Source organism: Rhinolophus ferrumequinum, chromosome 11, assembly GCF_004115265.2.
Source record: "Rhinolophus ferrumequinum isolate MPI-CBG mRhiFer1 chromosome 11, mRhiFer1_v1.p, whole genome shotgun sequence".
Taxonomy (NCBI): Eukaryota; Metazoa; Chordata; class Mammalia; order Chiroptera; family Rhinolophidae; genus Rhinolophus; species Rhinolophus ferrumequinum.
The window spans coordinates 7791675-7805653 of NC_046294.1; the positions used below are offsets into that span (position 1 = coordinate 7791675).

Sequence of the window (13979 nt, forward strand, 5' to 3'; positions counted from 1 at the left end):
GGACTAGGCACTGGCATTGGTGCATAACTTCCCAGGGCGGGTACTTCGAAGGTGACCGTAGTGATATTCAGCAATGAGGTGTGTAGCACTATTTTCTAGGATGAGTTCGTGAACTTAATTGTCAGACCTCGTATAAAATGAAATGTTCATTTGCTCAACAAAAACTTACATCTCATAGTTTTGCATTCTGTTTTACTGTTTTAAATTTGAAACCCAGATAAAACTCCAAGTGACCACATTAAATGACATAATTGATGTAACTGAAGTTCAGGTTCTTTATCTTTCTAATCACTATGCTTTCATTGTTTATTTCGAGTCCACTATTTAAAGGCAGGAATATGTTGTACCACAGGGAATGGAGATATGATACCGTGTTTCCCCGAAAATAAGACCTAGCCGGACCATGAGCTCTAATGAGTCTTTTGGAGCAAAAATTAATATAAGACCCAGTCTTATTTTAATATAATATAAAACCCGGTCATAATATAATATAATATAATATAATATAATATAATATAATATAATATAATATAATATAATATAAATACTAGGTCTTATATTAATTTTTGTTCCAAAAGATGCATTAGAGCTCATGGTCCGGCTAGGTCTTATTTTCGGGGAAACACGGTAGTGTCCAAAGTGAGCTACTGTGATTTTGAATCCTTATGAACTTATTCTTGAAACAAATGTGCCTAGCTGGGTCCACACGTGCCTGGGACCCACTATATAACTGGGAGTTCTCCAATCCAATGTCCATGTAGAATACAATATTTATTAAGTGATAAATAACCAAAATGTGCTAATTTAAACCCTACAGATATGTTATTAAGCCTTACCAATAGTCACATCAATTGTTTAGAACACAGCCCATCAAAGTATTTTTAGGGAGTGGGTAGAAGGATTTTATCACTTATTTAAAATTGCTGCTGAGTGGGGATAACATAACAGAGACTGACTCTGAATAAGTTTTTTTTTTTAAATTTATTGGGGTGACCATGGTTAATAAAATTACACAGGTATCAAGTGTACGTTTCTATAATATATCATCTATATATCAGATTGTGTGCTCACCACCCAGAGCTGAGGAAGTTTTATTATTGTCTTCCAGTTCTCGACATAAATGCACCTCTTTCTACTCTTGGCTTCCTACTGAGGGGGAGAGCACAGTCTCTCCATTCTGGATGATGGGCACATATCCTGACCAAGTTCTTTATCAAGTCCTATGTTCTTGTTTCAGATACTCATCCCCAGCTCAGAAGGCCTTTAGCTAGTCTTGGGGTTGAAGGGTGGCATGGAGGACAGGGCTAACTATGATGTCTTCCCAAATCTCTTACCCTCAAAGATTTTTGAACCCAAAGTAAAAAATTTACTTGCTCAACTTGACCATTTCCCTCCTGTGACATGATGACTCATGTCTAGGTTTATGATTCATTTTTAGCTACTTGACCTGATGAGAAAGCCCTAAGGTAGGATGATCATAAAAACAAGTATATTCATTCCCATTATACATGAGGGAGTGAGGAAATAACCATTTTGTGGGTGTGGATACCATGGATGTACTGTGAGTAAGGCTTTAGTCAGTTACACCAAGATAGGTGTCAGAACACGTAGATATTTATGAGAATTCTGCATATTAGAAGTACATCTTGAAAATTGGTTATTTTGTCATTTGCTGTTTCATTTTTGACATCTTACAATATTTTGAAATTTTACATATTCCTTCTTCAAACTTTTGAGTACAGAAACTTGCAAGGAAGGAAATAACAAACACTTAAAAGTCCACCACTGAAAGTTAACTGCTTTTATCATTTCAGTGAATTTTTTTTTTCTAGTTTTCTCCAATACATTGTTAAGGTTTTGCCCAACAGAGGCTTTAAGTGAGTATTATTCAAATCTACCCATCTCTAAATGTCTGTTATTTGCTTTACTATTTAGAACTTATTTTATCCAAGATTTTGTAGCCAAGTTTTCTATTGAGAATTATCATTTATTTTTTCCATTTAACTTCTTATTAAAATAGGATACTTTTTGGCTTAAGGTATAAAGTCACATTATGAGTTATTTATTTTTAAGTAGTTAATTATGCTATGTGTTGCATAATCCTTTATTTTTCCCAGTGATTTATGATACCAAAATTACATAGTAAGTGTCATATCCACGCTGGTCTGTTTCTGGACTTCTGTGATATGTAAATGCATCTGTTATTACTGTTTTGACTATTGCAGCTATAATAAATTCTAGCATATGCTACCCCATACATTAGCCAGCCCCCCTCACTCCACGATCCTCCCTTTTCAAATCACTTTATTTATTATTAATTTCTAGATACATTTGTAACTCTTTTCCAAATTCCTCCAAAAGTATGTGGTTTTTCAACTATAGTTACTACATCAATTATTCTACAAATTGATTGGGGGAAGAGTTATTATTTTTAATACTATTCAATCTTCCTATCCAGAAACATCCTATGTATCTACAATTATACAAATATGCTAAGTCCTTTTAAAATATTTTGGTTTTCCTTTTCCACATTTCTTATTATATTTTATATTTAGTAATTTAGTACCACAATTGTAAAAAAGATCCATTTTCTCCATTATAAATTTTCTTTATTTATCTTACAAGATAATCCAGGAATTATCTTGGGATTTTTCTTTTACTTTGCTCTTGAATCAAGCAGATTCCTTAAAACTGTGTCACTTTCATGGTACTATCTTCCTGCTTTGCTTCTCTTGAGCCTTTTTTCCTGGTAAAAATACAATGAAACCAACCAACAAACATGAAAATGGAGACATCAAATAAGTATACATATCCTGCATTCTTTAGAGCAAGCTTATCCTGTGCCAACCAGCTTTAGTATAAACCATGACCACTGCCCTGAGGGTTTCAGTAAATCTTCAGGCTCCCAGGGCAAGACTGGGAAAAGCAGCTCAGATAGTTTCAGGCCAAAGGAATTTGGAAAAGTCAAGGAAAATATACAAAAGTTAAAAAATCCTCTCCAATTCTTGATCATTTAAAATACCAATATTTACCACTACTTTTCCTCTTTTCTCAATTGCATTCCCAGTGAAAACCAGATGGTTTGAATCTCAAAGGCAGCACAACAGGACTCCTTCCCTTGAGACACGCTGTCATTGATGAGAGGGGCTCTTGTCCTCTCCCTGATCTCTCTCAGATTCTTCAGTGACCAGGGCAATCCACAGACCTACAGGAACCAGTAGTCCAGAGACCTTACTGCACTTACTGGGCTGAGGGCTGCCAGGAGCTGAGGGATGAGCATCTGGTGTTTGGATGTGTGCATGTTTGTAAAATACCTTCAGAGGTGCGTATGTCATACCAGGGCATCTAGTTTGGGCCTCTTCACCATGAAACCTACTAGTGCCCGCTGGGCAGAGCTGGTCTGTGTGACCTAAGAGCCTTGGATGAGTCTGAGGTCACTGTGGGGAGCAATGAGGATGTAACTAAACCAAACGCACTGACCACATGGAAATTGTCTAGGTCTAAACCTGCCTAGGGGACCGTGGTCTCACTCAGATTTTGAACTTCCTTATCACAGATCTATAGCACATAGGTCCCCTAAGGGACAGCCAGGGGCATTACTCACGCCTTTTCCACATCCAGGATGGAGTCAGGCAGAGGCTGATTCCTGGTTTCAGGAAGGAAGAAGACGAGAAGGCAAGCAAGGATGGAGAAGACTGCATAGGTGATCCAGGGCAGGTGTGGGGAATACACCGTTAGGATCATCAAGAGGGGAGCGAGGGCTGCCCCAATATTACCAGCAATTGTAATGATTCCTGTAGCTGTTGCCCTTGAAGTGCAAAAAATACAAAGAGAATCTGGTAAAAATCCACACGTGTCATCTGTGACTGATTATTTTGCTTTGATCATGAGACACCACAGCAGTGTTTAGACATGTGAAGACTGACTCCTACTTTTCACATGTTCTCTTATTTGCTTGCAATTTTTTTCCAGTACACAATTTTTTTCAGTACACAAGTACACATATTTTCATTATTTAAAAAAATACTCTTACTCACAGCATCTATCTTTAGTGGTTCAGTAGAATATGTGAGCTGATACATTAAAGGACTTAACCCAGTGCCTGGCAAAAGTCAGCTTTAAATAAACGTTGCCTACAAATCATTGTTATATAATTGATAGCTTTTGATAACTAATCAGTCTTAGTTTTCTTCACACTTTAAGTGTTAATTAGCTGAGAAATGTCTGTATTGACCCTGATAGAGCTTCCATGAGATTGTGTACCTGATTATAGTGGGGATTAGTTCATTTCCATGGGTACAAGAACACATGACAGATGCAGAAGAAAATCCTACTCCCAAAGTTGACAAAGCCACACGCAGGGTCTGCATTTCTGGAGAGGAAGACCAGTGAGACTCAGGAAATCTGAGTTGATGGAATCAATCACCATCCCCAAATTATTGGTATAAAAGACACTATTAAAGATGTTTGCATGTGTTAAATACATTGTAGACAAAGTGCACAGAGGCAGAGAATGTGCAGTGACTAATAGCTGAGAAATGTGACTTATCTATATATAAGAGCATAACTAGAGAAATAAAAAACCTGAGTTATTGCATCAACTCTCCCTACATATCAGAAATTTGCCAAAGATGGAGAGGGGAATGTGAGTCCAGCAAGAGTTACCTTTCATTTATTCTGTCCAGTGTCTCCTCTGCCTTTCATGAATAACGTAGGACTGTCATATGAGGACTGAGGGATGTTAAGACTCAGAGATGTGAAGAGCTTAAAACCTGGGTGCATTTACAGTATTGACATGGGGCTAGTACTGCAGGAGAGAGTAATAAAAGAATGGGACTCATGTTGATGGATAAGCTGGAGAGTAGGTTTATCTAGAATATCATTTGAAGATTCAAGAATAAGGACCAAAAAAAAAAAAGAATAAGGATCTGTATTGGGGAAGAGAAATAGTTAGACTTTGGATACCTGTGAAAGGAAGTTTGAGAGAGTCAGTTTCCTACCCAACTAAAAACAAAACAAAACAACAACAACAACAACAACAAAAAACCAAACCTCATGAAAGTGTTACAACATTGGAATGGACTCTGTTATAAGGCAGCAAATTTGATCATTGCTGACACTGAAAATGAGGAGAGAAGCCCACCAATCTGGGATCCTGTCAAATCCATCACTGCAGTGGGAGTTAGGTGAACATGGTGACCACCTGTGTTCCCCTAGTCATTACATCTGACCACTTAGTATTATAAAATTCATTCTAAGAGAGGCTATAACTGCTTAATGCGAAATTCCTGTTGTCTACTTCCCTGCTTGAAACAAGAGATTTTTCTTTCCTTGGAGTCAAAAAGACTTCCCCAAACTAAGATTGCAATTATGGTGACCTAACACAAGGAGTAAATTAGAATCAGGTAGTAAATTGAAATTGAAGCTGTAGTAATAAGAAAGAGCCCAGACAGAAGAAGTGACAGGATTGTATCCTCACATGTGATACAATTATATATAACGGACACGATACTGTCATTTATAATTACAAGTGTGATCGGCCAAAGGGCAAGTGATCATTTGTTCTCTTCGAGAAATGGTCAGGAATAAATGACACAAATTACCAGGTATTTCTCAGGTACAATAAAGAAAACCATATGTCTGAATCAACTTTTACTGACCTTTGACTCTTCTCAGCCTCTTCATGGCAGAACCTTTCCTAAATCCTCAGATTGGTTTTGGGGTATCATTAGAACCACATTCTCCCTTTCCTTTTGACCTCAGTAAGTGGGAGTACATTCCCTGAGAAATAGGGGGAAGATAACTCCTTTCTTTAATCTGTGCTCTTTTCTCACCTGGAGGCACAGAGGTGATGGCCAGAATGAAGATTGCCAGCAGGAACATGAAAAGCATCTGGGTTACTCGACGGCCCAGGTGATTCAGTGCCAAAAGTGCAACATAATTGGCCGGCAGGGTGACAATGCCAAAGAGAGCCTGGAACAGGAAAATATTGCTCCCCAAGTACTGGAGGTGGAGAATCAGGCCGTAAAAGGGCACTAAGATTGCAAATCTGTGGTGAACAAAAGAAAAAAGGTAGACGTCAGAAGGTTTAAAGCCGATGTCGTACAAATGAGCATAATATTGTCAGCCAGGCAACCAGTGGTTGGTGTTAAAGTACAAAGGCACAGTCAGTTTTGTAGAATATATCTTTACATGTAATGATTTGAAAACTCATAAAATTTTATATGATGACGGAGGTCATAACTGGTATTAAGTTTTTGGGTGGTGGGGAGTGTTGTCTGTGAGGATACATAATGGGGCCCTTCTAGGGTTTTAGATATATTTATTTCTATATCCTGATCTGGGTGGTGGTTGCATATTTACATGTGTAAATATGTATAAAGTTGTATGTGTTTGTGTACCTTACTGTTTGTAATTTTACCTCAATTAAAATGGAAACAGAGAAATGCAAATCAAAACCACAATGAGATAGCACCTTACACCTGTCAGAATGCCATCATCAATAAATCAACAAACAACAAGTGTTACCAAGAATGTGGAGAAAAGGGAACCCTCATGCACTGTGGTGGGATTGCAAATTTGTGCAGCCACTATGGAAAACAGTATGGAGGTTTCTCAAAAAAATAAAAATGGAACTACCTTATGACCCAGCAATTCCACTCCTGGGTATCCAAAGAAATCCAAAGGACTAATCAAAAAGATACATGTGCCCCTGTGTTCATTGCAGTGCTATTTACAATAGCCAAGATATGGAAACAACCGAAATGCCCATCAATAGATGATTTGATAAAGATGTGGTGCATATATTCAATGGAATATTACTCTGTCATAAAAAAGGATGAAATCTTACCATTTGCAAAAACATGGAAGGACTTAGAGGGTACTATGCTAAGTGAAATAAGTCTGATACAGAAATATAAATTCCATATGATCCCACTTATATGTGCAATCTAAAGAACAAAATAAATGAGCAAATAAAACAGAAACAGACTCATAGACACAGAGAACAAACTGATGATTACTATATGGGAGGGGAGTTAGGGGGTTGGGTGAAAAAAGTGAAGGGATTAAGAAGTGCAAATTGGTAGTTACAAAATAGTCACAGGAATGTAAAGTACACTATGGGGAATATAGTCAATAATATTGTTAAAAACTACATATAGTGTCAGATGGGTACTAGACTTATTAGGGTTATCACTTTGTGAGGTATATAAATGTCTAATCATTATGTTGTTTTGTACACCTGAAACCAAAAAAAGAAAAGAAAAGAAAATGGAAAGAAATAAGTGAAGAAACTTAAAGCCAAAATCTGTATGATGACTGAAGTTCTCAGCCTCGGTTTCCAGTGATGAGCCTGGTAGAGTGATGTGATAAACCACACTCCTCGTATAATCAGTTCTGTGTCAGTCTTTTCATAACCCTTAGACTGTCTCTTTTAAACACTGCAATTACCCTTCTGCCTTCCTCATGATTTACCTCCAAATCAGTCCCACACCTTATATCCTTTGATAAGGAATAGATTCATGTCTCCACTATTTTAACATCCCTCATGACGGTGTGAAGCCTACCTCACAAAGGACAGGAGACAGATCCTTTTACGCATGTTGGGCGTGCGAAACAAGTCACACACAGGAGGTTGGATCTTTGCTGCTTCCAGCTCCTCCTGCATGGTGGACCTCAAAACCTTCAACAACAACAACAAACTGTTCAGTTATCACAAAATAGTAGGCATTGTGAGCACCCCCCTGCCCCAAAACAGAGGACAAGGTAGACCACTTGCTGTTACATTTAGTGGAAAATATAGACATGAAAGATGCACTGACAGGTGTAAAAGTGGTGTGAAAGGTGAATTAGGGAGTGGAAGACTCAGGAAAATTATGTAGCAACAAGGATATAGGCAACAAGGATTTTTTTTTATAGCAACAAGGATTTTTTTTGTAGGCAGATAAAGGATATTTTATTGAATGATGACTCTATGTACTGGAGAATGGCTAGAAGAGCTAAGTTTCAGTACAGGCCACTATGTACAGGTAAGAGAGGTGGAGCTTTATTTCTCAGTCTCTTCTTCCTTAGACAGAATCTTGATTTCTTCTTTCTTGGCCTAGAATCACTCTTCACGGTGTTTGCGTGCTTCCTTGGTCTTAGACCTGCAGGTCAGTAAGAAGCTTCTTGTGAACCTGTCTGCCTTCAGCTTGTATATGTGTTCCATGAGAATCTCCTTGTTTTTGAACATGTTACCCTTCATTTTCAGGTACAGGCTGTGATACATGTGGTGGTCAATCTTCTTAGATTCATCGTATCTTCTGAGCAGTTGGTGAAGAATTCTCATTCTCTTTGTCCAGGTTACCTTCTCAGGCATTCGAGCATTGGCAGTAGTGCCTTTTTGCTTTTAGGAATGGATAGTCACAGGCTTCCAGATGATTGGCCTATATTTGATCAGCTTCCAAATCTGCTGACAGGAGTTGGCACTGGTGATGCCATTGGTTTCATTGGGGTCCACCCAGACCTTTTTTGTTTGTCACAGTGGAGGACACTGGAGTCAAACCTCTTCTGAAGCCTGACCATACTCATGGCTGCGGCCGCAGCGATGAAAGGAAATAACTCACAACAAGGACATATTAAACATGAGATTTAAGAGGGCTGCAAGACATCAGAAAGAGCATGTATGTTAGAGATTCAGATCAAGAAGGGAATCAAATGGATTATGGTCCAAAGCTCCATTTATGCCAGATGGACATGAAACACTAGGAATTAAGCTTGGGTCTCAGCTGGCTGTCCTTTGCAGAAAAACTGTTTGTCTCAGTAAAAAAGAACATTTCCTGAGAGTCTTTATCCAGTCTATTTGAGGGAAATCCTGGCATATTGTATCCCCATGAATGAGAAGTCTGGAATTAAGTCTGAGGATGAAATCTGGGGAGACCTTGGCATAGAATGATTTATACCCAGAGCTGGTTATGACCTGGAGTTACTTAATGACCCTACAACATGCTAGGTATAAGCCTTGGGGAAGGCAATTGAATATTTCTAAACCTCAATTTCCTTGTCATTAAAAAGAAGAATAACAAGAAGTAGAAAAATCAGGAGTAGAAGAAGTAGGTGGAGAAAAATAATAGCACCTCTCTCACAAGGATTTCCTAAGCCACACATGAGGTCACAAATGTGCACAGGGAATTAGACTCTGCACACCTCAGATACTTATTTATTTATTATTCAGATAATATTGACTTAATTCTCATCCCACTTCTACAAGTGAAACAATACTAGGAAGTCAATTGGAAATATTCCATGAGGAAGGGAATTCAGAGACATGAAAGGCCACCTTAACTGAGGACCTACATGACCAAGAATGTCATTTCAGGACCTATACTCTAAAAATTACAAGGCATTATTAAAAGAAATTGAAGAAGACACAAAGAAATGGAAAGATATTCCTTGTTTATGGATTGGAAGAATCAACATAGTTAAAACGGCCATATAACCCAAAGCAATACACAGATTTAATGCAATCCCCACCTAAATCCCAATGGCCTTTTTTCAAAAATAGAACAAAAAATCATCAGATTTGTATGGAATCACAAAAGACCCCAAATAGCCAAAGCAATTCTGAGACAGAAAGAACAATTCTGGAGGTATCACACTCCCTGACTTCAATTTATATTACAAGGTGACAATAATCAAAATAGTATGGTATTGGAGAAAAACAGACACACAGACCAATGGAATAAAATTGAGAAACCAGAAATAAACCCACATGTATATGGGCAGATAACTTTCAACAAAGGAGACAAAAAAAAAAAAAAACACACAATGGAAAAAAGAAAGCGTCTTCAATAAATGGTGCTGGAAAAATTGGAAAGCCATGTGCAAAAAAATGAAACTACAAAAAGACTCCACATCACACATTGCTTCTAGTATGGTAATTTCTGTCAAGTAAGAACATTATGGTGTGTCCTCATCCACCTTATTCACCAGATATGGCACTGTGGGACTTCTGGCTCTTCCCCAAAGTCAAAATGACCATGAAAGGTAAACGTTTTGAATCGATTCAGGACATCAAGGCAGCCACAATAGTGCAACTAAAGACACGAAAGAGGACTTCTAGAACTGCTTCAGAAAGTGGCAAGAATGATGGGATAAGTGTATTGGGAGAGAGGGGGAGTATTTTGAGGGGATTAATGGCAATGTGTCTTTTACTATAATAATTTTTTAAATTTAAACATTCACTGTATTGTTTGATCACACCTTGTAGACTGCTATTTGTCACTATACACAAAAATTAACTCAAAATGGATCAAAGACCTAAAAATAAGACCTAAAACAAACAAAAAAAATACACAGAAGAAAACATAGGTATCAAACTAATGGACCTTGATCTTAGAGAGGATTTTATGAATTTGACCTCAAAGGCAAGGGAAGTAAAAGCAAAAATAAATGAATGGGACTATATCAACTAAAAAGCTTCTACACAGCAAAAGAAACCATCAACAAAACAAAAAGGCAATTTGCAAGATATTTGCAAACACCTCTGATAAGGGTTAACATCCAAAATATATAAAGAACTCATACAACTCAACAACAAAAAGCAAACAATCCAATTAAAAAATGGGCAGAGGACCTGAACAGACACTTCTCCTAAGAAGACATATAAATAGCCAACAGATATATGAAAAGATGCTCAACTTCACTAGCTATTAGGAAAATGCAAATCAAAACCACAATGAGATATCACCTCACACCTGTTAGAATGGCTTCTATCAACAAGAGAAGTAATAACAAATGTTGAGATGTTGTGGAGAAAAAGTAATCCACATACACTGTTGCTGGGAATGTAAAATGGTACAGACACTATGGAAAACAGTATGGAGTTTCCTCCAAAAAATTAAGAATAGAAGTATCATATGACCCAGCAATCCCTTTCCTGGGTATCTACTGGAAAATTTGAAAACATTTATCTGTAAGGATATATGTACCCCTATTGCAGCATTATTCACGGTGGCCAAGACACGGAATCAACCAAAGCATCCTTCAATGGATGATTGGATAAAGGTGTGGTGCATATATATAATGCAATACTACTCAGCCATCAGAAAAAGATGAAATACTGCCTTTTGCCACAACATGGATGCATCTTGAGAATATCCTGCTAAGCAAAATAAGTCAGATGGAAAAAGTCAAGAACCATGTGATGTCACTCATGTGGGATATAAAACAGAAAGCAACAAATGAACAAACAAACAAAAACTCATAGACACAGACAACATTATGTGCGCCCCACAGCTACTCTCTCCTGCCGAGAGAGCTGCATGTCCAGTGTTTGAGGCAGTAACCTCAGCTGAGATCTCCAGCTGGGCCATAGGTGGGACAAAAAGCAAACTCCATACCTGGGCCCCTCCCCCACTTTCCCACAGCAATCCTATCCCCGCCCTTCCAAAGTCTCAAGCTGGTCCCTGAACTGAGGAGTAGTGTCAGATTACAGAGGAGCTATAGGGCTCAATACCTGGAAAAAGCTGGCTTGCAGCTGTGACATAGGGAAGAGCCTAGGCACGGAGACAAAAGGCAGCTGACTTCCCAGCCCTCACCTTTTCTGGGTTGTTCCTGGCAGGGCAATTACAGCTGTGGAGACACATGCAGGGGTCAGCAGCTCAGAAATCTCACGTCCCCACAGCCCCTGACAGAAGTGCCCTAAGACTCAGCAGACCTGTGTACAGGGAATAAGCCCATCTCCCAGTGGCTGGCTATGGTGCTCTCAGCACGCGTTTGTGCAAGAGAGAGCAGAAACTGCACTTACTTTGTAAAAACTACCAACCACACCCCATAACCCCACTCATCTAGAACTGCAGTGCCAAGGTCACTCGACACCAGGTGGCCGGCTCTGCCTCCACAAGACAAAGAGGAGTCTTTGTACAGCAGAGGACAACCTGGAGATAGCTTGGTGGACTTAAGTCAAGACTGGTGCTGCTTTTCGTTTTTTAATTTATTGTTGTTGTTTTGTTTTGTTTTAGTATTATTATCATTTTTAGCATATATATTTTCCCCCTTTCTCTCTCTCTTCTGTTTTCTTTTCCTTGCCCCTTGCCCTACTTTTCCTCCCTCTTTCCATTTTTCTGTATCGATTTTTGTGTGTGTGTGTTTTTGATATTTTTGCCTGTGTTGAGCATTGGTTATGGGTTGTTTTAACATGTGAGTATATTTGGTTTTTTCTTTGTTGTTGTTGTTGTGCCTGTTGATTTGTTTTGTTCTGAAATTGCCCTACACCAGGACCCAGCCCAAGAGGCACAAGATTCAAACACACCCAGAGGCCAACTCCAGACCAAACCAGAGTATTACCAGGTTTGACCTACAAGTGACACACCCAGAGGGAATTCTCTACAGGCACAATAGCCCATAGGGGCCAAGCCTCATCTGAGGGGTCAACCCTTACACAGCTGCTCATACACTATGTGCATATCCAATTCTCAAAACTAGTCAGTCTAGGAGTCAATCCCACCTACTGACAAGCCAAAAGCAATTAAACCTCCACTTTAACAGGAGAATATACACAACACAAGGGTCACCTCTGGAGCACATGAACAGGAGAATAGGTAAGTGGTGCAAGTCAAATATAAAGGACACATACTACATAAGACCATCCAGCAAAGACTGAGAACCCTAGGGGATTTACCTAATACATCAAAGCAAACACAGAGAGTCAGCCAGAATGGGGAAACAAAGAAACATGTCCCAAATAAAAGAACAGAAGAAACCTCCAGAATTGGAACCAAATGAAATAGAGGTAACCAACCTATCAGAGACAGAGTTCAGAACACTGATGATAAGAATGTTTAAGGAGCTTAGTGACGACTTAAAGAAGGATAGAGAAATCATAATGAACAACCAGTTAGAACTAAAGAACACAATTACTGAAATAAAGAACACACTTGAAGGAATTACCAGCAGGTTAGATGAAGCAGAGGATTGAATCAGCAACTTAGAAGACGAGTTAGCAGAGATCACCCAAACAGAACAACACAAAGAACAAAGAATAAAAAACAATGAAAATGGTTTAAGAGACCTCTGGGATAATGTCAAGAGCAACAATATGCACATCATAGGAATACCAGAAGGTGACGAGAGGGACCAAGGGATCGAGAACATATTTGAAGGAATAATGACCGAAAACTTCCCTAACCTGGTGAAGGGAACCAACATACAAGCCAAGGAAATGCAAAGAGTTCCAACCAGGATAAACCCAAACAGGTCCACACCAAGACACATTATAGTTAAAATGGCAAAGATTAAAGACAAAGAGAGAATCCTAAAAGCAGCTAGAGAAAGACAGCAGGTTACATACAAGGGAACTCCTATAAGACGATGAAATGACTTTTCTACAGAAACTTTGCAGGCCAGGAGGAGTGGCAGGAGGTATTCAAAGTGATAAAATACAAAGACCTACAACCTAGATTGCTTTATCCAGTGAGGCTATCATTTAAAATTGAAGGAGAAATAAAGAACTTCCCAGAAAAGAATAAGCTAAAGGAATTTATTACCACCAAGCCAGCATTGCAGGAAATATCAAAAGGGCTTCTGAAGCAGAAGAAAGATGAAAACAATCTAACTACAAATAAAAAAGTGCCAATAACTATGTACCTATCAATAATCACTTTAAATGTAAATGGATTAAATTCTCCAATCAAAAACATAGGGTGGCTGAGTGGATAAGAAAGCAAGACCCTTGTATATGTTGTATACAAGAGACTCACCTCAGATCAAAAGACACACACAGGCTGAAAGTGAAGGGTTGGAGTAAGATATTTCATGCAAATGGAAAAGAGAAAAAAGCTGGAATTGCAATACTTATATACGACAAAATAGACTTTAAAATGAAGAATATATTAAAAGACAAAGATGGGCACTACATAATAATAAATGGATCGATCCAACAAGAGGACATAACCCTAGTCAACATCTATGCATCCAACATAAGAGCACCTAAATATATA

The 13979-nt window shown here is 38.5% G+C and overlaps 1 protein-coding gene and 1 pseudogene across 3 annotated transcripts in view; both read right to left on the minus strand.

The window, feature by feature from the left end:
* Positions 1-637: 637 nt before the first annotated feature.
* Positions 638-13979, minus strand: part of LOC117029609 (solute carrier family 22 member 9-like) — a 38738-nt gene continuing 25396 nt past the window's right edge. For 2 of the 3 annotated variants that reach the window (XM_033118829.1, XM_033118828.1), the window contains 5 exons: positions 7569-7684; positions 5835-6049; positions 4264-4372; positions 3605-3808; positions 638-2746 (listed from right to left, as the gene is read on the minus strand). In XM_033118829.1, the coding sequence (XP_032974720.1) occupies positions 2686-2746; positions 3605-3808; positions 4264-4372; positions 5835-6049; positions 7569-7684 (705 nt within the window). In that variant the 3' untranslated portion in view covers positions 638-2685. Of the gene's footprint in view, positions 2747-3604; positions 3809-4263; positions 4373-5834; positions 6050-7568; positions 7685-13979 lie in introns of those variants that run through there. The other variant, XM_033118830.1, reaches the window with a different exon arrangement.
* On the minus strand, positions 7947-8847 carry LOC117029610 (60S ribosomal protein L19-like; annotated as a pseudogene).